Source organism: Nyctereutes procyonoides, unplaced genomic scaffold, assembly GCF_905146905.1.
Source record: "Nyctereutes procyonoides isolate TBG_1078 unplaced genomic scaffold, NYPRO_anot_genome, whole genome shotgun sequence".
NCBI classification, from domain to species: Eukaryota; Metazoa; Chordata; class Mammalia; order Carnivora; family Canidae; genus Nyctereutes; species Nyctereutes procyonoides.
In genome coordinates this window covers 21,377,468-21,401,625 of record NW_026575047.1, presented here as the reverse complement: position 1 = coordinate 21,401,625, position 24,158 = coordinate 21,377,468, and the positions used below count along the sequence as shown (strand labels likewise).

At 46.3% G+C, this 24,158-nt stretch overlaps 1 protein-coding gene across 2 annotated transcripts in view; it reads left to right on the top strand.

Annotated features, from left to right (window-relative positions):
• The window catches only part of STK32B (serine/threonine kinase 32B), a 390,888-nt gene that overhangs the window by 112,534 nt on the left and 254,196 nt on the right, over nt 1-24,158 (top strand). For both annotated transcript variants that reach the window (XM_055326005.1, XM_055326004.1), the window contains exon 3: nt 18,053-18,204. In XM_055326005.1, the coding sequence (XP_055181980.1) occupies nt 18,053-18,204 (152 nt within the window). The remainder of the gene's footprint in view (nt 1-18,052; nt 18,205-24,158) is intronic.

The following is a 24,158-nucleotide window of genomic DNA, read 5'->3' as shown; positions in this document are numbered from 1 at the left end:
TGTCTTCTCCTTATTTTGTTACTATGATGAATTGCATTGATTGATTTTTAGATTTTAAACCAACCTGACAATCCTCAAATAAATCCCACTTGGGTTTTATCCTTTTACATGTTATTGAATTTAGTTTGCTTATATCTTACTGAAGATTTTTACATTTATACTCAAATGTTCAAAAGGAATATTATTCTGTAATTTCAGTTTTTTGTAGTATCTTTGTCAATTTCTCTTTAGGATTATAGTAGTTTCACAAATTGAGTTGGGACATTTTCCTCTATTTTCTGAAAGAGTTTGTGTAAAATTGATGTTACTTCTTTAAATGCTGAATAGGATTTATGAATGAAGTCACTGGATATGGGGTTTTCTTTGTAGAGAAGCTCTTGACAATAAATTCAACTTCTTTAATAGATATAAGGCTATTCAGATTTTCTGAGATTTTTTTTCTTATGTGAATTTTGTTAAGCTGATATGTTCAAGGAATTTAGCAACTTTCTTTAGGTTAGGAAATTTGTTGGCATAAAGTAATTTGTTATATTCTAATATATTCTTTAAATTTCTATACCATCTATAATTATAACTCCTCTTTCATTTCTGATATTAGTAATTTGTATCTTTCTCTTATTCCCCTGATCAGTTAATATATTCTTAGATTGTCAAGATGGAGCCATAGGTTACATTTTAAAAAATACAATTCTTTAGCTATAAATTTCCCTCTAAGTACCGCTTTAGCTATATCACACAAAATTTGAAATACTATAATTTTTCTTTTTAAAATTTTATTTATTCATGAGAGACACAGAGAAAGAGCCAGAGACATAGGCAGAGGGAGAAGCAGGCTCTCTGTGGGGAGCCCAATGTGGGACTCGATCCTAGGACCCTGGTATCACAATCTGAGGCCAAAGGCAGACACTCAACCACTGAGCCACCTAGGCATCCTGAAATACTATATTTTCACTAGTATTTAGTTTATAATATTTTCTAATTTCTCTTGTGATTTCTTTTTTGACGCATGAATTATTTAGGCATGCATTCTTTAATTTCCAAACATTTGGGTTTTTTTCTTTTCTTATTGTTTTTATTGTAATTTATTCAATTGTGGTCCAAGAACATACTATGTATAATTTTAATCCATTTACATTTATTGAGACTTACTTTATGCCTAGTTTGTGGCTTATATTAGAACATACCTTGCCTACTTGAAGGAAACATGTATTTTTAAAGTCATTGGGTTTATATTAAATAAATATCAGGATGACTAATGTTATTCAGATCTTCTATATTTTTACTGATTTTTAAAATCCAGTTATTTTATCCATTTCTGAGACAGTTGTGTAAAATCTCCAAGTTTCATTGTGAGGATATCTCTCCTTCCTTTAGTTTTGTCGATTTTGCTTCTTATACTTCGAATGTTTTCTTAGACACATACACATGTATGATTGTTATGTCCTTATGATGAATTGACCCTGTTATCATTGTGAAATGTTCTTCTCTATCCCTGATAGTAATACCTAATATTCACTTTGAAGCTTTTTTTCTCTGAGATTAAAATAGCCATTCTATCATATTGATAGTGTTTTCATGACATACTTTTTTCCATGCATTTACTTTAATCCTGTCTGTGGTTTTTACATTTCACTAGTATGTAGTTAGGTCTTTTTAAAAATCTTGAAATCTTTTATTTAGTTGGAGTGTTTGGTTCATTGATAGTAAATGTAATTATTGTTATGATTTATTTTGGTCTGCCATGACTTTCTTTGTTTTCTGCTTCTCTTTTCCTATATTACTTTGGATTAATTGAATGTTTAGAATCCCTATTTATTTATTGATCTTAGAGCTTTACTTTCTTATGTTTTAAAATTATTGCTCTAGGGATTAGAATATAAATCCTTAATTTAATTTACAGTCTCCTTAGAGTTAATCTTCAAGGTCACATTTTCCTGGTTATTTATGTGTTGAGTCATTTGAGGTTGCATCCTGGACATTGTGAATGCTATGTTGTAGAGACTTTGAATTCTATTGTGTTTCTTAGAAAATAGGTTTTTAACAAGCAGTTAACTTGGTTAGACTTACAATGAAACTCTTGCGTCTTGGGAAGCCACACAAATCTCAGTCCACTCATTTTTTTTTCTTCACTAGACTGTTTACAGCCTGCCCCCATATAAGGATCTTTAGGGGTCAGCGAGACGTTTGGACAGAGCTCATGTGCCACATTTGAGGGTCCCTTTCTCTGGATTTCTCTGAAGAGGAGTTGTGGCTGAGAGAATTTAGGAGTTTTGCCTATAATCTCATGGATAGTGGCTGAACTTCCATAGCAACAATACACATTTAAAAATCCTAATGAAACTTTGTTTTTTATCATCCTAATGCTAAACATTTAATAGCTTAAGGAAAATGGAAGCATCTCTTTCAATCCACAGCACAATTGGCATCACATAGAAGCATATCATTTTATCCTTCACATCACTGATAATTTGGTCCAGAATCCTCTGCACTCTTTTGTGGCACCCTACCAAATCTGTATATATCATGACTTCTGAATTGGTTATATCCTATCATCTTCCTTGGAAGTTTTTTTTTTAATATTTTTATTTATTTATTTGATAGCACAAGCGGGGGTGGGGGATAGGTAGAGGGAGAAGGAGAAGCAGACTGCCTGCTGAGGAGCTCAACAAGGGACTCGATCCCAGGACCCTGAGATCATGCTGAGCCTAAGGCAGACACTTACCTGACTGGACCACCCAGGTGCCCCCTTGAAAGTTTTGTCTACATTTTCTGCTACACCTATGCTGCTGTTTGCCTACTGGCTTGGCTCTCAGAACAGGCAGTCCAGGGTATAAATGTGTTAAAACTATTGTGATCCTAGATCTTTTTAAAAATGCAGACTTTCTAGAGACTCAACTTTTAAGTCATTCTTGGGTTGTAGCAGTTTCTCGATGACATCCAGACTCATGTAGAATATACACAAACATCCAGTATTCAGGATGAGGTTGGTATACTTTCAGGCAATAGAACCTAGCTTTGTTCTGGTCAAAATAACAAATAATTACTGCCTTTCATGGTAAATGCAGATGAAGTCTGTGTGACTATTATTAACTTCAAGGTGGAGGTGGACCAGCACAGGATGGTGAAAACCACCCTCCTGATATTGAATGGATATTTTGGCTTTGCTTCCTGCCTTTGGCAGGTTCAATATCTGGCATTTAGCAAGAGTTTTTAAGCAAGACATTTCATTGTTAAACCATGTCAGTAGCCTTGATTATCAGGAAAGAGCACATGTGAATGCACAGAAATCTCATTTTACTTTCATGCTGGGAGAACTTGTGCTTCCCCAATACAGTCACAGCTGTGGGCGATCCATTGATTTTTAGCAAGAATTTACTGATATATTTTTTTTAATAACCCTTTCTTCTATGAGTGAATTTTCTGGCAGTTATACGCCAACAGATTAGTTTCCGTCTATTCAGTGGAAACACTTTAGGTCTGGGAGTCAGGCTGACTCTGATCTGTGGTCCTTGGGATTCTTAGGAAAGTAAATTAAACACTCTGAAACTTCGTCTTCTCATCTGTGAAATGGAAAGAGAATAGAGAACCAGAGGGAACGTAAGGGCTGCAGTTTTTACTTTCCAGCATGCTTTGCAGTTGTCTGTTATCATCATAACATCCCTTTTTTTAGAGAACAGCCTCCCACTCCACATGCACCCAGGACCCCTCCGCTCACTCTCTGAGCCAGCCACATGGACCAAATTCAGCTAGACTGGTGCTTGCTCTTGAGAGTGGCATTATGACCGAAGCCCAGCCATTCGGAATCTTCCCACGGAAGCAGCGGTGAAAGACTTTTCCCTTCATGAAAGACATGATGTAAAAAACAGGTCTGCATGTTGGTGGACATTTTCCAAAGCAACTGGTAAAGATTATGATCTGTTTGTTTTGTTTTGTTTTTAAGATTTTATTTATTTTGGGGAGAGAGAGAGAGGGAGCAGAGGGAAGGGCAGAGGGAGACAGAGAGGGAGAGAATCTCCAGCAAGCTCTGTGATGAGCATAGAGCCCAACACAGGGCTCAATCCCAGGACCTTGACATCATAACCTGAGCCGAAACTAAGAGTCAGACCAACCAACTGCACCATCCAGGCACTCCAGGCAAAGGTCTATGCCCACCCTGTCTCAGTAAAGAAACAAACAGATGTAAGAGGTGGGTGGAGAATACAGGGTCTAGACTACAGGGAGCAACTATAGTTCCTGAGAGCAAAATTCAAGGAATTAACACTCCGAGAGTCCTCCAAGTACAAAGTACTGAGCTGTGCTTGCTTCCTGTACTTTGTATTTTAGACTCTTTGCTTGCCTCACCCTAGATGGCCCTGCTGGTTACTGGCTGAGCTTGAGTTCTTTCAGGAACTCATATAGAAGTGCAAGCATCTGGGATCCCTGGGTGGCTCAGTGGTTTGGTGCCTGCCTTTGGCCCAGGGCATGATCCTGGAGTCCCGGGATCGAGTCCCACATTGGGCTCCTGCATGGAGCCTGCTTCTCCCTCTGCCTGTTTCTCTGCTTCTTTCTCTCTGTGTGTCTCTCATGAATAAATAAATAAAATCTTAAAAAAAAGAAGTGCAAGCAGCTTATGAGGAGGTGAACCCAGAAAACCCTTGCCAGAGAAGGGGAGTGAGCATAGAAAGGAAGGCAGCCAGTGATGGAGCCCCTCCCAACTGTGGTGCCTGGACTCACCTCCCTGTGGGACCTCTGGGAGACAGTGCAGAGTGAGTGTGCCTGGGGGCCTCTGAGCTTAGAGAAGCTGATGCTTTTATACACAGTTCCCCCTTCTTCACTGGTGGAGGGCTGCTCCAAGCTACATTACCTCCTGTACTTTTGGCTTGTCCTGTTTAGGGTGGAAAAAGACCCCCAGAAGAGTCACAAAGTCATAATGAGCTGCCTGCAGTGTGTGAAGGTGAATGAGAGGGGACACAGGCAGGTACCACCAGTACCACCATCACTGTGTCCTTCCAGTCTTCTGGGCTCTCCACTGTCTTGACCAGCTATGGAAACTGACATCCTGTTTTGCTTACGTGAGATCCTGTTGGGTTCCCAACATTTGCAGCCTACAGAGTCCTGACCAGTCAGAAACTCACAGTCATTGTCCTGGGAACCAGACCCTTTTTATCATCCTGTCCGAACAGCCCAGTGTGCTGGATGTTATGATCTCCCTCTTAACACATAAGATGAATCAGAGGCCCAGAGAGGATACCACTGTCACACACAGCCTGTCTTGTTTCCACAAGTCCCTCCCAAATACAGAAGTTAGATTGAAACCAGCTTTCATCCCATGCATATCAGCAGGAAACCATAATATAGGGACCAGGAGGAGAATCCCCATCAGCATCCAACAACACTGAATGTTTGATTTTGGAAGCAGCAGAGCATAGAAGAAAGAGCATGGGCTCCTGAGATGGAGAGGTCTGGGCTCAGATTCTGGCCTTGGTACTTCTGGCCATGTGCACTTAAACCCACCACAAAGCTTCTGCAAACCTCGGCTCTTTTGAAAAGAAGGTCTATAGTGTTCTTAAAGGTTTAGTGTGAAAATAAAGGGTCAGAGACCGTGCAGCTCCCAGAGCCATACCTGGCATCTGGCTGGCATTTTCAAATGCCATTTATGTCTTCTTGAAACCAGTGTGGCTGGGATTTTCCGGCATGACCTGGTGGGTTCTGGGAAGGTTGGGGTAGTCACCTGGAGGAACCTGGAGGGAAGAAGACCTGGTTCTCTTAGCTTTACCTGGACCCCTCACAGCACATCTGGCTGAGGGGTGGTCTGCCTTCACCATCAGACTCATACTCCTGCGAGGTTAGGACATTTCATACTCACTACCCATCCCATCAGTGCCAGGCTCAGTGCTCAGCACATGGTAAAGACCCAGTAAATGTCACCTAGAGAATGGACGAGAAAGAGAGAGCCTGTCCATGTGGAAGCTGGTTGTGTGATAAAGCATAAATCTGATCGTGTGGTTGCTGCCTCAGATGCCCAGCAGCTGCCCTACCACTCAGAACGAACACCGGTCTCTCCATGCCAGCCTGCAGGTCCCCACAATCTGGCTCATGGGTTTTTTTTTTGATGCCCTTCTCCACTCTTCCCTCTTCCTGCTCATTCCACTCAATCCTTCTCATCTTCTAACATGCTGAGCTTAACTCCGATTCAGAGTCTGTATGCTTACTGCCCCCTCAGGTTTGATTGCTCTCTCCTGGTCTCTGCAAGCCTCACTCATTCCATACAGATCTCTGCTTAAGTGTCCCTCCTCACCATCTGCTTAAGTGTCCCCTCCCCTTCCCTCTTCTGAAATATACCCTCCCCCCTTCCTCTGCTTAAGACCCTCCCTCAGGGTCTTCCCTGAACACCCATCCCACTTGACCACCCACCCCCAAGTGCTTCATATCCCCTACCTGTTGTAGTCCCCTTGCTTCAGAGCACCTGTTGCCACCCGGAATTCCATTATGTGTTTATTCATGAGTTCTCTTGGTTATTGGTCTCATGTACCAGAATATAGGCTTTGTGAGGACAGCAGTATTTCCTCATTGTTCACTGTTGTATCCCTAAACAGTATACATACAGATACCTACTACACAGTATATTCACAGATATATATATATGTACACATATATACAAAAAGCACATACATACTATGCAATGAACTAAGCAGGCACATAGAGATACACAGAGACACTAAGCAGTGTATGTGTGTATATATACTATATACCAATATATATATGCACACACATGTACATGCATATAAACACACACGCCCAGTAAGCAGTATATGTACATATGTGTGCATGTATGTATAGATACATATGCATATATATACACACACATAAAGTATATGTATATGTACACATATATAGATATATGCCCTATAAGCAGTATCTATATACTGCTTTTATATATATAGTATATACCTTATATAATATATAATATTAGTATATGTATTATGCCATATGATATACTAATAATATACTTTAATATACTTTATGCTATAATTGGTATAATTATGTATAATGTATAGTATTAAAACATATGATATACAGCAATATATATGGTATATAGATACACACGTTTATGTATATACATATATATGTATACCCATCAAGCAGCATACACACATACATACACATGTGCACATGCATATATACACACCCACCAAGCAGTGTGTATTTACCTATTCATGTGTGTGTATAAAGCTATACATATATGCTATGTTTCTGTATATGATACATATGTATGCATATATGAGTGAATGAGGAATTTGGCAGTTAACTAGTCAGCCAATGAAGCTGGCTGGCTATTTATCTGTCTCTGGGTTGGGGTCCTGAAGTGCACATCTGTCTCCCCTGCCACAGATTCATGTCTCACAATTGGCCCTCCAGCTATCTCGGTCCCTGGGTCTTCCTGCAGCCTTCCTCTCGGCCCTCCGCATGCACCCCTTGACCATTCAGTGGTGGGGCAAGTCCAAGCTTTCTTCTGTGCCGGCAGAGAGTGCAGGGTGAAGTGTTCCACTCTGAGTTAACTTTGTAGTCAATAGGGCATAATTATTTTCAAGGAAGGGAGAGGAACCTTTGGCAGAACCTTCTGAGCAGCTTGCTTCCAAAGTGTCTTTCTTAGATTGGCCATTGCGCCTGCAGCTTAAAGAGCTGCAGGGTTGAAGCAAAATAAACAGGAGTTAATTAAAATTCATGGACTAGCCAGAGGCAGTCTGCACACAAAATAGCAGAGAGTGGCACAGAGTTATATGATAATAACTCTTTATGTCCCTCGAAGGAAGATTCTGGATAAGGCTGAGCTGGACTTGCACAAATGATCATCCCAGACTCCACACAGCCTTACTATGCAGCGATGATCACTTCCATGCCCAAGCATGTTATTAGTTGTCTCATTCCACATTCCAGACTTTCATCTGCATGTAAATTTGTGGCATAAAAAAAGTATATTTGATTAATAGCAGACTAACCGATTGAGTGACCAGACTGTAATAAATCTGTTCTGGAAAGAAATGGAGATTAGATTTTCTATATATGTTTATAAGTTTGAATGTTTAGAAACATTTGACTTGGTGTTTTGTTTTTTTTTATTTAGTGTTTTAGGGTTTTTTTTTTTCCTTTTATCTTTTAAAGTGTTAGGTCTCCAAGATGATGGTAGTATTGTGGAACACACGGCAGGAATCAAACAGGAAATGTTGATGGCAACTGCTCTGTCCCGGCATCATTCTCGGTGCTTGTGATGGTGTGATGAACAAGTTGGACAAGGTCCCTGATGCCACAGAGACTAACACACAAACATTAAACAAACACAGTGACATAGTGATGATAATTGCTCTGCAGAATATGTACAGAGCAGCAATCTGGGAGGATAAGACTGATTTTCTTGGAGGAGAAGGCTTAGGGAAGGTCTGAGAAGGAGATATTTAAGCTAAGATCCTATTGCTGAGAGGAAGACAGACTATGTGACGATCTGGGGAAAAAAGAGCATCATGGACAAAAGGGACACCAGATGCAAAGGTCCTGTGGCAGGGACAGTTAGCAGTGTAACAGCAGATGTGTGTTAGATGCTCAGCTAGCACCATGTCTGCTGCAGTGGGGGCTTGGAATACGTGGTTGGTGTCTTTAGGGAAATGCAAAAGTTTTTCAGTTTATGGCCCCAGGCTTAGAGAGATGCAGCTCCAGAGTCTGGCAGAGCTGAATTGGAATTCTGGCTCAAGCAGGTGACTCTGGGCAAGTCGCCTAACTTCCTGTGCCTGTGAGCTGTTCCTCTTACGTAAGAATTGTTTTAGAATCCTTAAACATGATGCTTTTACTAGAAGCCTTTATTGTTTGCACAGACATCTTTTATAGAAGATAGAATCCATTTCTCTTTAATGAAATATTTATTCATTTCATATTAATTAGGTTGTGCTTGGCTTGAGGCATACTTTGGAGGAATTTGCTGGCTCCTAGGGATTGCTTTATTAAGAGCTAAATATCACAGAAAATGCAGGCTCACTCGTGAACGACTTTCAGGCATCAACCAGAGCAAATGACCCATTACTGACCAATCTGATAGACCTCACTGATCTCCTGCATTTCCGGGTGTCCTCCCATAGTGATGTCTCATTCTGTCCTCGGGATGAGCATTCTCAGGCTTTCTCACACTTATGGAGTGGTTCTAACTTGCTTCACCCAAAAGGACACATTTCCAGCATCAGGGGCCTCAGAAGCACCACAGCTGGTCCTGTGGCACTTGTTCCCTTGACCTTTTTTGGCATTTCCTGACCCATTGGGCTCCCCTGTGACTCAGGGAATAGGAGGGATCAGTGTATATGTAAACAGTGGCATTAATTCTTTTTTATAGAACACAGGATTAGCTTTTGGAACTGCCTCCAAAGCTTTCCTCTACTCTTGCTGTCAGAAAGAACTCCCTTCATCCCCAAACCCCAGTTTTTCGAATTGCTTGTTTATTCTGTCTTTTATTCATTCAGTCACAATTATACACCTAGATCCACTTAATAAGTAAAGATTACTTATTTATTTGACAGCGAGAGAGAGTGTGAGAGAGAGAGAGAAAGCAAGCAGGGGGAGTGGCAGAGGGGAGAAGGAGAAGCAGACTCCCCGCTGAGCAAGGAGCCTGATGTGGGACTCGATCCCAGGACCCTGAGATCATGACCTGAGGTGAAAGCAGATCCTTCATCGATTGAGCCTCCCAGGAGCCCTGCCCTTTCTTTCACCTACATCCACTTTGAAAACCCTCCCCTAGCACCTTCAAAGACACATCCAGAGTAATGTTTGACCACATATCCGGACACCGTGTCCCAGCCTAGCTGATACATAGAATTACCTGTCGTGACAATTATGAAATTGTTCCTGGAATCTTTCTTTCTTGGGGGTACTTCTACACATCCCTACGACGTTCTCTGTTCTTACCTTCATAACACATATGAAGGATGATCATAATCGCAGTAGTAAATCATGTGGAACGCGCTTAACCATGCAACCTTCATGACCACCCATTAAGATAAGGGCACTCCTATCCACATTTCAGATGAGCAAGTTGGGAAAGCTGCTAACACATGCTAATGTGCACCAATGCATGTTCATTTCTTTACACTCCCAGGGGGGCTATGGTGATGCACTTCCTTCTCTCTCTGCCCTACACCTCTATTCTCATGAAATCAACTCTTGATGACTGAGAAATAGTCTCTTCCAGAATGTCTTTCCCTAATCCCATAACCTGGTTAGGATTCCTTTTCTGGGTCCCTTAGACTCATGTGCTCACTTCCCTCCGTAGCACTGCCTTTTTCTAAATAATTATCCATTCATTCCTTCAGCCAGCCACACCCTATCAATAAGATGCCTGCCACATGCCAGGCACCATTCTGGTTCCTGAGGATGGAGCCGGGAACAAAAGAGGAAGAAATCTCTATCATCATTGAGTTTACGTTACAGAGGGGAGACCCACAATGGATAAACAGATAAACCAAGAAGCATGTTCAGTGACAGGAGCTCGTCAGGTGGTAGAGGAAATGCGGATGGAGGAGGGGATTGCTCTCTCACTTGGAGAGGTCAGGATTGCTGACCTGATAAGATGACTCATGAGCAGAGCCTGGAGGAGGTGAGGGCCCAAGACTGGGACACGTGGGGAAGGTTATGGGTAATGCAGGAAAAGCAGAGAGGCCAGAGTGGGAAGTGAGCAGAGAGGCCAGATGTGCATGGAGGGGAAGTAGGGCCAGGCCATGAGGGCCCCGTGGCTAATGGTGAACAGCTCTGGCTTTTATTCTTGAATATTGTCTGCTTATCCCATTTAACTCAAGTTCGTGTTTTGGCAGTGCCATGTCTTCTTAACTAATGTGGCAGCAGGCCCATGGCAGGCACTTAATAACTGTTTCCTGAGTAAAATATTCATCCAGATGTGTATTTTTTTTGAGGCTGACTTTTGATTACTCCAATGAGGCCACCATTGGTCAGAGGCCACATGGGCCTTTGGTGCTTTGAAAAGTGACTGCATAGTTTGTGTATCAGATGAGAATGTTTTCAGCAGCAAGAAATGGAAAGTCTGTTTATGGTGGTTTAAACCATAGACATAAACCAATAAAGAGGGGTTATTTTTCTCACATAACAAGAGATCTGAAAGTAGGTGACTCCATGATAACAGATTCAGCATCTCTGAAACGCCTTTGGCCTCATGGTTACAAGGGGCTGCTGCAGCCCCAGACATTACATATGTGTTCCAGATAGAAAGGACAAGAAAAATGGTGAAGGGGAGAAATTGGGGCCATCTGTAGCTATTCCCTGTTATCCAGAAAGCAAGACTTCCTAGAAGCTTCCAGCAGACTAATATCTTATTGGCCAGAACTGTGGCATCCGCTGGCTGCAAGTGAGTATTTAATGGATCACGCTGCCTCCTTGAAGAAAATTGTCATCCCATTGTAGAGGAAGGAGGGGGAGGATGCATATTATGTAGTTCAGAGTCATTGTCTGCTGAAGCCAGTCTTCCTGTCGCAGAGGATATTTGAACAATGGCATCCAGCATGATCGCTCTTTTTAGTGAACCTATTTCATCCTGATTTTTTTTTCTTGCTTGTCTCCACATTGGTTGTTTCCCAGAATCTCACTCCTGCAAGCATAACCAGTGTGCTTTAATGCACACTGTGATGGTATATTCACTCAACAGCCTTTGCTAATAAGTTCACGGGTAGCTGGGGCAGGTGAGCAGCAGAGCGATGAGCTGAGTCCATTCGGCGGTGGGGGGAGGTTCCAGGGGGGCTCATGGAAGGACCAGTGCCAGCCTTAGCTCCTGCCTAGCTCTGGGTTCCCAGCTAGGCTCTGACCTCTGATTCTGGGGTCCCCTGAATCCCAGAGGCTGGCTTGCCTGAGCTATCAGGTGGAGGTTAGAGTGCTGACTGTCAAGGTCATTGAAGATGCAGTGGACAGGGACTTTCCTGGAGCCCAGCAAAGGGATTCTCAATCAGCCTGCACATCAGACTTTCCGGGGAAGCTTTTAAAAACCAAAAAATCCCGGGGCCTCCGAAGACCTCTGGCTGTGCTGCAGAACCCAAATCTCCAGCACTCTGAATGTGACGTGGGGCTGGAGACCCCCGGACGCCGGGGCTGTGGAGGCTTTCAAAATGCATTGGCTCTATCATAAATAAATAATAATAATTAAAAAAAAGGGATCCCTGGGTGGCGCAGCGGTTTGGCGCCTGCCTTTGGCCCAGGGCGCAATCCTGGAGACCCGGGATCGAATCCCACATCGGGCTCCCGGTGCATGGAGCCTGCTTCTCCCTCTGCCTGTGTCTCTGCCTCTCTCTCTCTCACTGTGTGCCTATCATAAAAAAAAAAAAAAAGACAAAATGCATTGGCTCCCTTCTCAACTCCTACATGGAGATGTCTGCTTGACATGTGCCTTCCTTCTCGCAAGTCACCTGAAATCCACGCTAGCTATAATTTATTTATCTGTCCCAGTAAATTGTGATTCATAATGATAACATCAGTTCCTAATTGAATTAGAATAATGAATGTTAATTGGGTGTTTGCCTTTTGGCAGCTTGGGCGGCTTTGGCCAAAATGCTCACACTCTGCCTCTTTAACTGTGGCATTTCTCATGGAAATCTGTGCTGTGCTGTGAAGGAGCTTGGTACCACTGGGGACCCGACTCTTCTCTTTTGAAGTTGGAGATTCCCAGGACCTGGGCGGCCAATCTGCTGGAGGAGAGTACTTACTTGGCACCTGCCAGGAGCTCCTGAAGTTTCAGCAGATTCCCTCCATCACAATGTTGCCATGGGATTTGGAGCTGGGAGGAACCGAAGCCCCTCCTCTTATACTGTCAATAGGGTGGCACTAAGGATGCTGACCTGCTTGCAGCCACACAGGGCATGGTGGACATGTTGTAAATGAAATCCAGGTCCTTTCTGGACTCTACCTCAGGCCTGGGGATCAGTGTCAGGGAGGCCTTGTGATCAGGAGGTGGTGATGCCTGCAGGGAGTGAGGCCAGGGGAGGCCTGCAAGAGGGTATTCTAAGCAGAGGGAACAGAGTATGCTCCTGCCAGGCATCCGGGGCTAAGGTGACAAATTCATGTGTCTGAGCCCCTGAAAATTTGGGGTTTGATAGGGAACCAGGCAGTATGGCTCCTGCCTTCATGATACTTGGGTTCTGACCATTAGACAATAAACAGGGATTTATAATCCAGTGCATGAAGAAGTGCAAAATTCATAATCCAGCATGTGAAGCAGCACAGGATTCATAATCCAGTGTGTGAAGCAGCTTGATAAAAATAGGGCTCTGGGAGCCCATTGGCAAGGGTCTAAATATCGACTTAAAGAATAAAGGGAAGCTTCCTAAAGAAAGCAATGAATGGCCACAGAGTTAGTGGGTGAGGGGGTGGGGAAGGAGGCAAGAAGTGTAGAAGGTGGTATGGTGTATTCGTGTGTGTGTGCATGTGTGTTTGTATATGTGCATCGTGTGTGTGTGCTCTCTGATGTGTGCATATGCGTGTGTGTGGTGTGTGTGTGTGGTGTGTGTGCACAGACACATGCGTGTCAGAGGTAACATAGGCAAGGAGGGCTTGGAATGCCAAGATACAAACCTTGAATGAAGGGTCCCATTTTCTGAGTCTCATTTTTCTGAACTAGGCGAAGGGACACCTGCCGAGACCATAGCAGAGGTGGGACCATCCAGTTAGGAAGCTCTCACCATGAAATGCTCCTGTATGAAATGTCAAGCATTAAACTCTAACCAGCAGACATTGCTCTGCTCACAGAGACTCAGATGGAGAGAACACAGGCCATGGGATTGGGCTAGAATGTGGGGTCCTGGGAGGCATGGATGTTGGGAGCTGAGCGCACTCAATGCCTCCTCCTCCTCCAGGGCTTGGGGTTGGATTCCAGGCATGTCTGTCCATCTCCCACCAGCCCATGTTTACGGGGTGCCTGGGTGGCCCACACGTTGGGCTGGGTTCCATGGAGAGCTGACTGTACTAGACCTGGGAGGGTCCATCCTCACCCCCAAGTGCGGGAGAGTAAGGATCACAGGGGCCCTTGGCCAAGCCGCTCAGCCACAGGTAGATGGCCATGAGGAACATGGACTGCCTGTTTGGCCTCCTTGGATTGCCATAACTAAGAATCACAGGGGGGGGTGGCTTAGAACAGAAGTTTATGTCCCAGCTCTGAAGGCTTGAGGGAGGATCCATGTGTGTGCCTCTCTCCTGGGGGGGTTGCGAGCGATCCTCAGTGTTCCTCAGTCTGTAGACGTGTCATCTCTCCTAGCTCTCCCTGCATGGTCACATCACCCTCTCCTCTATGACTTCTCACTTCTTTTCTCTTATTATGAAGACACTGGTTGGATTTTGAGCCCACTGTCATCCAGAGACATCTCATCTAAAGATTCTTGATTATATCTACAAAGGTCCTTTATCCTGATAAGGTCATGTTCCCAGGCTCTGGGGGTTAGGAAATGGACACCTCTTGTTGAGAGAACAGCTGCTCAACCAGGAACAAAGCCTGCCTACCCTTCCCCTTCTCTCTGGTTTTGTTTATTCCGTTCCCTGTGCCTCAGCCACCTGCCCGAGAGAAAACCTGGGGGTTGCTTCCAAGTGTCCCTACTTCCATGGTTCTGCAATGTAAGGGGCACCAGCCAACCACCCTAGCAGCAAACATTGCCCGGACCAGCTCAGACCCCTCCCCACAGCACCCCTGCCCTTCCTTTAGGTGAATCCTCTACGATGATTATGATGAAGGTCTGGTTATCATAGTAATAGCTGCCATTTGCGGAAGGCCTCTGTCCCAGGAACATTATATGTGCATAATGTTATGGAAGTGAAGAAGACTAGCCTCCGTGCGGCACCATAGCACACCTTCAGAGGCATCCCCTCTGAGGCCCACACAACAGGAAGAACATATCACTCCAGTTTTACTGATGAGCAGACAGGCTCAGAGAGGGTGGATGACTTACCCATGGTCACACAGCCAAGACCTGGATTATAAGCCCTGGTCAGAATGTCTCTGGAGCCCAGACTTTCTGCATGTCTTTGCTCTCCCAGCAGACATTCACCTCTACCCAGGGCATTAGACTTACCTTACGTCTCTGTTTCAGCCTCCATCTCCCGGTCAGGTTGATTCAGTTGTTGCTATGAACCTTGCTTGGCCAATGAGGAAGGGAGGCCAGACATAGGTGAGTGGGTCCCACTCTTGGTCAGCAGGAGGACCAAGAGCAGAGCCCAGCTCTCCTGGCCCTAGGTCCAGCCTCCTGAGTTCTGTGTTCTTGAGAAACATGGAGAACCTCTAAGATGCCTTAAAAAAATAGATCCAAGCCCTCAGTTTACCCAGGATGGAGTCAAGGTGCAGCCACACTCATTTCATCAGTGTCGAGCTGCCAAGGCCCCATCCCTTAACACACACACCCCTTATTTGCTTGTGAAACCAAACTTTCAAGCTGCCCCCAACATCCTGTGCCAACTGCCCTTCCCTGCTTTGCCCTGCTAAGTCACACTGCTGAGCTCCATCCAAATCCCCAGCTCTCTTTGAAAGCTGGAATTCTAATTGCACTTTGAAGAGCCTTTTGCAGTCCCTCCCGTCCCTGTCTCTGAGCTGCATCGAGTGCCACACTCCCCCCACCCAGGAGGTGAGAGCCACCTCTTGGCACCTTTGCCTGCTATAACGAGGAGGGTCATGGAGGTCTTTAACCACCGGGCCACAGAACTGGGCCTTTGCACGGATGTGAACTAGTCACAGCCTGTGCTTCTGTAGCTGATGCGCTCAGCTGGACTTCAGGGCTCCCAGCCTCTGCTGAACATCTCTTCTGAGAAGTCACAAGAGAAGTAAGAGGGATGGGAAACCCTCCCCACCGTGTGTCTGCCTGCAGGTGTGGGTCTCAGGGACTTGGGTCCAGGCTTCTGGAAGTCTCTGCTGGGATGCCACGAGGCCAGGGTCCCCTGGCTGCTTTTGTACAACACATCTTTGCCTCCAGGTGTTTTAAATTTTCAAGTTCACTGGAAAGGAAGTTCCATGGGCCTTCAGTCTCATCCCAGTGATTTTACTGCCTGCAAGAACATCGTTCTGGAGGGTGCATGAAATGTGCTAGTTAAGACCTTAAGATTCAGGATGTTTATCACCCCCTGATATACCAGGCACTTCTGCTTCCTCGGTCTCATGTAATCATTGTAGATCCCCACCCCCATCCCCCAGCCCTGCCGCCTCCAGTGGTCCAGGGTGGGCCTGGCTGACTCAGTTCAGACAGAGCCAGAGACCGGGGCTCGGGAGGCAGAACCGGAGCCTTTCCCCATTGTTTTGTATCTGCCTCCATCACATTCATGGTGTGTCGGAGCTAAAAGGAGTCCGGTTTCCAGCAGAGGAACCACGTGGCACGCCGGGGAAAACCTGAGCTCCTGAGCCGGGTGCCTAGGCCCGTGGTCTCATCCCTGGCTCCCGCCTCGAGTGCACTGTCCTCAGGGAGGAAGCCTGTTGATGGAAAGTGCCTGCTGGGGAGGCAGGGTATAGGTTTGAGTCCAGAGACGTGAGGAGGGTCTACACCTTCCTGGGCCTCTCTCCCTTTATCTGACAAGCGAGGATCATAATAATAGCTAGCTGTACTGGGCTGAATAGTGTCACCCAAAATTCATGTCCTCCTGGAACCTCCAAATGGAGCTTATTTGGAATAGGTCTTTGCAGACATAATTCATTAGGATGGACTCTGAATCCAATGCTGGTGTTCTTAAGAAGGAGATGAAATTTGGGCACAGATGCAGACACACAGAAGAGAGAAGGCCACAAGACGGCAAAGGCCGGATGGAAGCCCATGGATGTCAGAGATGCCCAGGGGTGCTGGCTGCCACCAGAAGCCAGAAGAGGCAAGGAAGGACCCTGCCCTACAGCCTCAGGGGAGAGCTGCTGACACTTTGACTTTGCACCTCCAGCTTCTAGAACTGAGAGACAACAGGTGTCTGTTGTAAGCCACCCAGTGTGTGGTTCTGTGTCAGGGAGACCCAGGGAGTAAGGCCTGTACCTCATCCAGTGTTCGGGAGGACTGGCTAATGCAGCCCTCCTTAGGGGTTCCCCCTGCACCACACTCCTTGCTGCGTGTCCTCAGGCCGCAGGTGCTCCTCTGTACCCCTCCGTTTCCCTGAAAGTCTCTTCTTTTCCCATCGTTCCATTCTTGTGCTGGCGCTCTGGCACTAACTCCTCCAGGGAACCCTCCGTGATACCCTCCTCCCAACTACCGCTGCTGCCCGGGCAAGAAGGTCACTCCAAAGTCACGCTGTCTGGGTTTGACTCTCCGTCCTGACACTTGGGGTCTTGTGGGACGCTGGGAGCAGTAATGAGTGCACTCAGGGCCACCACGTCCTCATGCTCGAGGGAAGATGAGGCTTTATTCGAGAGGCCCTTGAGCGGACTGTCAGGCAGAGCATTTGCTCAGCACTGGCCTGCAGGAAAGTGCCCGGGACCCAGGAGCTGTCATTGCGTCACGTTCCCACCCCTGCTCTGCCAGCCCTGAGATTGGGGATCCTCGGGAGCCACTTCCCGGACTTACCCTGAGGAACAGGCAAGGGGGCTGGGGTATAGGCGCTGCTCCTGCCGGCCTTGACTCTCTGGCATCGCCGGTCTGTTGCCTGGGCAGCGAGAGTCCTTGAGCAGAGAGGAGAGCAGGGCTGGTGGACAGAGGTGTGTGCGGAGGTGGGGAGGGCCAGGGGACCCCGTGGGCACCGTCACCACAGATCTCAGGACTGCGGACATCAGTGAGTTTGTTTTCCTCCTGGTCTGTGCGCTCCTTGAGGGCAGGGCTGCTCCTTCTGTCTCCTTCCCCAGCACTTCGCACACAGCCGGTGCTTCACATAAATATTTGATAAACAGGTGCATCTGGTCACACTCCTCCATTTTACAGATGCAGACAGGTTGTGGCCTAGCCAGAGCTGCTCCGCTAGCAAGTTCTCAGAACAGAGGCTTAAACCCAGGGGTAGATGTGCAAGGAGGAGCTGACTTCTTTATTATTATTATGGTTATTATTATGATTATTATTTGTAATTGTTGGCCTGAATGTTCTCCACTTTGGCTGTTGCTCAGGTATGCATCGTGCAGAAGCGAGACACAAAGAAAATGTACGCAATGAAGTACATGAACAAGCAGAAATGCATCGAGAGGGACGAGGTTCGGAACGTCTTCCGGGAACTGCAGATCATGCAGGGGCTGGAGCACCCTTTCTTGGTCAACCTGTGGTGAGTGACTGCATGCCGGGCCCCATGGCTCTCTCACTGCAAAGAGCCACGTGTAAATCTCACTCTGCTGAGAGGAAGCTTCTCCCTGGTAGAGAGAGAGGAATGAAATTTTCTCTTTTGGATATTTTGTAGAGTTATGTTCCCCGATGGATATTTTGTGGAGGGCATTCTCTCATGAAATCTAGAAGCATCTGCTCACTTTTAATTTTAATTATATTCTCTTACCTGATGAATCACAGTTGAAAATAGATTTTGAAGAGAAGGTTTTCGTATTTCTGAGAAAAACGTGTGGAATGTTGTAACAGCTGCCCAAATAGAAGGGACTTAAGCTTTTTATTTTTTATTTTTTTTTAACTTTAGCTTTTTAAAACGTACCACCCATAGTGTTGATGGTAAGAATGCCTCAGGATGGCTGCCCAGGATAGATATGCTAAATTCCAGGTTCTGAATCTGGCACACATGTCGTGCCATGATCCAGGTTCTAGAAGTTTCTCTCCATTCCATCCCTGGCTGTCATCTCTTCTTCAAATTGTCGTGATTATGATTTAGCTGTAAGTTTTTCATAGATATAATGTGTCAGAACAAAAAGTTACTTTTTATTCTTAGTTGATTGAGAGCTTTATCACAAATGAATATTTGATTTTATCAAAACTCTGTCTATTGGGATGGTATTTTCTCCCTTCTATCAATATGGTTTATTATATTGATTAATTTTTGGATGTTAATACAAACTAGTATGCCTAGTATATTTTCTAATTTTTATTAAAATCTGGTAATATTGTGTTAAGTATTTTTTATGTTTGTATTCATGAGGAATGTTGTTGTATAGTTTTTTTTGTACATTTTACTGTAGTGTCTTTGCCTGGCTTTTATATCAGAGTAATATTGGTCTCACAGAATAAATTTATAAGCTGTCCAAAAAACAACAAAAAAAAAAAAGCCACCTGCTGATGGTTCCCTGCCCCTGTGCATTTGCAGAGACATCTCCTCATCTTGAAACTTCCACCTGCATCCCCACCCCCTGCCCCCTCCTCTAAAGAAATCCCACACATTCCTTTTATCCAGCTTAGTAGGCATTTGGAGCAGGAGCCTTCCATCACCCACAGGCCAGCTGAGTGCCCCTCACTGTCTCCACCTACTCTGGGCTTGACCCACCCAGCACAGCCTTTCTTGCGGTGATCCCGAACCCAAATCATTGGCTTACTTATCTGGCCTTATCAAGGAATCGCTTGCTCCTTGAAGGCAGTAGGGACTGTCTGGTTCTTCATTTCTGGGAGTCTCAGACACAGTCTCAGACATGTCAGAGGAGGTACTTGCTCAGTGTTCTTGGAGCTGGATTTTCTTGAAGGGGACAGAACAGGCTGTTCCAGAAACAGATTCTGGCTGTTTCATTCTGTACCTCAGTTGAGCATCATAAGTGACCCCTGATGGGAAAGTCTAGTCTGGTTCGTGTTCTGTTATGCTACCACCCATTACTTCCTTTGCTCTCTACACTCAGAGGCTCTCCGAACACGGGTGATAGAACAAGGGAACATCAGTTGTCCTGCTTGGGAAAACCACAGTATGCCTGGAAACACTGCACACCTGGGCGGTGTCCTGGGGACAGGCCTAACTGTAGGTGACATGCAAGAGCTTGAGTAACAAGTACAAGTTCTCCATATCTCCAGGCAGCGATGCACACACTCAAGTTGTTTGTGGGAAATAAACCCTTCCAGGGGACTCCTTAGCATGGACCAAGGGGTCTGGATGCAAGCCCAGACATGTGATGTGTTGAAGGAGGGGGTTATGTTGGAGCGGCCCCTCTGAAGGCACCACTTTCCCATGCTCTGTTTATGGGCTCCAATACGCGAGTTAGTGTCACACACTCATGATTACACAACTGTGTGGGGTAAAGGAGGGAGCTCTCTGCAGTTGTGGGCACCCTGGCATTGCATTTCCATCCATTGTGAGCTAGAGAGGGTGAACAGCTGCTGGATTTTATAGACACATCTCGAACCATCACCCATTAATGGCAATAATAATGCCCTGGCTGGGACGCCTGGGTGGCTCAGTCAGTTAAGCGTTCGACTCTTGATTTTGGCTCAGGTCATGATCTCAGGGTCATAAGATTGAGCCCTACCTTGGGCTCTGCACTGGGTGTGGAGCCTGCTTTAGATTCTCTCTCTCCTCCTCTGCTTCTCCCCACTCTCCCTCTAAAAAAAATAATGTAATTAATGCTCTGACTTACCACCAGCACTGTTAGGAGAATCAGCTGAGGGGGAGAGATATGAAGGTATGTTTTCTGTAAGTGAGGCTATAGCCTCCTCTAAGAGCTTATATGTACATGCGTCTGTGAATATGTGATAGTAGACAGATGGGCAGTGAAATGCCCTTCAGCCCGTTGTCTGGACTGAGCACTTCACACGCTATTTTTGGCTCAGAATTTATACAGCTATTGGGCAGAAACTTAAACTTGCTTCTGCACAAAGGAGAATCTCCTGGGTTTTATAGCTAAGGGGTCTAGAATTCCTGCTGGCTTTGGTCTCTCTGTGTCTCTCTGGCTTTCCCCTGTATTAACCTTGTTTTCAGAGCTGTGGCTCGTGCTGACCACTGCTTGCTCCGACTTCTCCTGCTAGCCGAACGGTCCCAGCAGAGGACGAAGGGCATGGGGGGCTGCACCTGGCTCGGTTTGTGCCCATTTCGAACGCTGTGGGGGAAGGGGAGGGGGTGGCCCCCACCTGAGTCTCTGGAAGCCAGAATGAGGAAGGAGATGGAGACCTGCGGAGGGAGACTGGAAACCATAGTGTGCCTGCCAGGTGCTCAGAGCCTGCCACCTGTGCTTCCCGTCCGCGTGCTGCAGCCTCGCTAACAACCCTGCAAGGTGAGGGCTGTGGGCTCCCTTTCTCAGAGAGGGAAAGCAGGGCTCAAAGCTGCTCATTGCCTGCCTGAATCACTTGAACTGTGATTCAAACTCAAGACCATCCCACTGTGCCCTGAGCTTTTCAGTTTTGTAGGAAAATGACCTCTAACATTTACTGATAAGTATCCCTAACTTCTCAGGTCCCCCAACAGCCTTGTTGGTTTCCTGCTGCCATCTGAATATTATTGTCCCCAATATACAGATTGGGTAATGGAGTCATACTGTGAGTAAGTGGAGGAGATGGGACTGAAGTCAGGCTGTCTGGGTCAGCCTCTCCCCCACATCTGCCCTGCAAAGGCCTGGCCCCTGGCCCCTGCACCCTGCAGGGAGACCCCCCTGCTAGGCCTCTGTTTGGCTGCCTCTCTGGCCTCTGCTGGAAGGGAGCATGGAATTGTTTGATGGGTTCATAAGGACACCATCACTTTGCATTAATTATATGTCAACTTTTCATCTCATTACAAGGAGGGTGAATTATTGCGGCCTCGGAAATCCTCACCGTGCCCCTTCTTGTTCTGCTCTTTTGCTGACATGCTCCATAACTGGCAAGGCAAAGGCTGGGCATTGATGATTTGCACGGCAGTTGTGCCTCTGAGGAACGAATGATGTATGCTCCCAAGCACGTGATGATCCAAGTTGTTGTCAAGAGCAATATTTTCACCTATTCTGTGGTGCCGCTGCTTTGCTCTCTAGGGTGGAAGATACTCCAGGCAAAGGGAAACTGGAATGAGAAATCACACCCGGAGAAGGGTGAGGGTGAGGGTAGTGCATTAGCTGGAGCCCTGGAGAGGTGGGAGGGGAGAGGGGGGCAAGGGAGAGGTGGGGAGGGGAGGGGAGAGGAGGGCAGGAGTAGCAGGGAGGAGAGAGGAGGGGAGGGGGCAGGAGAGAGATGAGGAGGGAGAGGGGGGCAGGAGAGAGGTGGGGAGGGGAGAAGGGACAGGAGAGAGGTGATGGGGACTGTTTCAGCACTGGGGCTGAGTCTGACCTCCTGGGTTCTCATGGCAGCCCTGCTTCTCATGCTGGCGAGGCTGTAAGGGACTGAACTGTGTACCTCCACCCCCCCCCCCAATTTTTGAATCGATGCCCTGTCTTCCAGTGTGACTCTATCTGGAGATAGCCTTCGGGTGATCATTAAGGTGACATGCGGTCATTAGGGTGGGGCCCCAACACAATAGTCTGTGGCTGTGAACATGAAGAGCGTCTCTCTGCCAGGTGGGGACACAGCAAGAAGATGGCCATATGCAAGCTGGGAGGAAGGCTCTCACCAGCACCTGGCCATGTCCACACATTGCTTGGGGGCTCCCATCCCCAGAGCTGTGAAGAAATGACCTTCTGTGGTTGAAGCCTGCCAGGTCACAGAATATAGAGGCCCTGAGAGTGAATTGATTCTCTTCTCTGTGTCTTGGTTTCCTTCTTTATAAAATGAGAAAAGAAGGATGACTATGCCATTGGGGGGCTGGAAGGACCAGAGTGGGGACTACTCAGCAGGTGCCCACAGGGTCTCAGGTGAGAGGCAGCCACTGGTTCGAGGATCAGGGGTGGTGGTCCTCTTAGCACTACACTCAGATGAGCCTCCACTACGTGGACAACCCACTCAGTCCCTCTTTCTCATTTTCAAAACCCATTTCCACTTACCAGATTGCCTACATTTACTAGACTAGCTGTTATAATGTGTTTCATTTAAAATTTCTCAGTCACTTCCCCTGCCCATTTGACTACTCAGGTCACTGTGGGGTAAATACCTGGCAGGAGGGGATGAGGAAAGACAACCTGTAATCATTTTAGACAGCTCTCATAGCGAAGGTGTGTTTCTAGAACCTTCCTGGAGTAGCGATGCACTGAATCAGGACACAGATCTCTCCACACCACTCTGAGCTGAGACAGAACCACTTCAATTGGAGGCTAACACTGTTTTAAGTGCTGAGACTTTGACCAAAGCAAACTGTGTAAGGTGTTTAAATGTGGAGCTGCTCTGACTGAAGCAAGGGGGACAGGAAGGCATTTGCGGAGGGGGGGAGGACAGAGACTAGCATCCCCGCCCCCTCCACTCCCTGGAATCTGTGATGAAGGATAAAAGCCCTTTATAATCCCTAGTTCCTGAGCAACCTCATTTCCATAAAAATAATCATCTCTGGCCTTGACTATTGCTAGAGCCTCCTACCTGGCATTTCAATGTTCGGCCACAGCTGTCCATCACCACTCTGCCCTCCCAGGGTGTCCTACTCATTTCAGGCTGCCATCACAGACTCTGATAGATGAAGCAGTGTACACAACGAGATGCAGTTCTCACAGCTCTGGAGGCTAGAAGTGATGGTCAGGATGCCAGCATGGTAGGGTCTGGTGAGGACCTTCTTCCTGGCGTGCTGGTCTTCTTGCTGGGTCCTCTTGATGGGGCTATGGGGGAGAAAGAGCTCTCTCTCTCTCCTTCCTTCTTAAAAGGGCACTAATCTTATCATGAGGGCTCCACCTGATAACCTACTTCTCACCCAGAGGTTCCATCTCCAAATACCATAACACTAGGGACTGAGGTTTCAACATACCACCTTTGGTGGGGGAAAACACAAATATTTAGGCCATAGCACAGGGCAAATCTTCCCAAAGGGCAAACCCGAGGTCACCATTTCTCTGTGTAGACCCCAACGATGGTGTACCCAAACCCACAGACTTAACGCCTCTCCATGACCAGGCGTCTGACACTATGCCAGCCTCTCCTGCTGACACCACCCTCTGCTACCATCTTGTTCCACTTTTGTTGCAGCCAAACCAACCCACTGGTTGTAGACACCTGTAATTCATCTTGCTGGTTTCATTTCTCTGGGCCTTTGCAAATGCTGTTTCTCCTGCCCGGAACACTGTGAGAACTTCTGCTTACCCTCCCCAAAAGGTCCATTCATTAAATAAGTATGTACTGGGGAATGGGCCACATCTTATTCATCTCTGCATTCCCAGAATCTGATGTTCAGAAAGTTCGTGCATCCATTGCCAAGGGCTGACATGCGATATGGCAAGCATGGTGCCAGCATCGGTGACAGAACAATGAGAAAGAGTCACTCTCTTG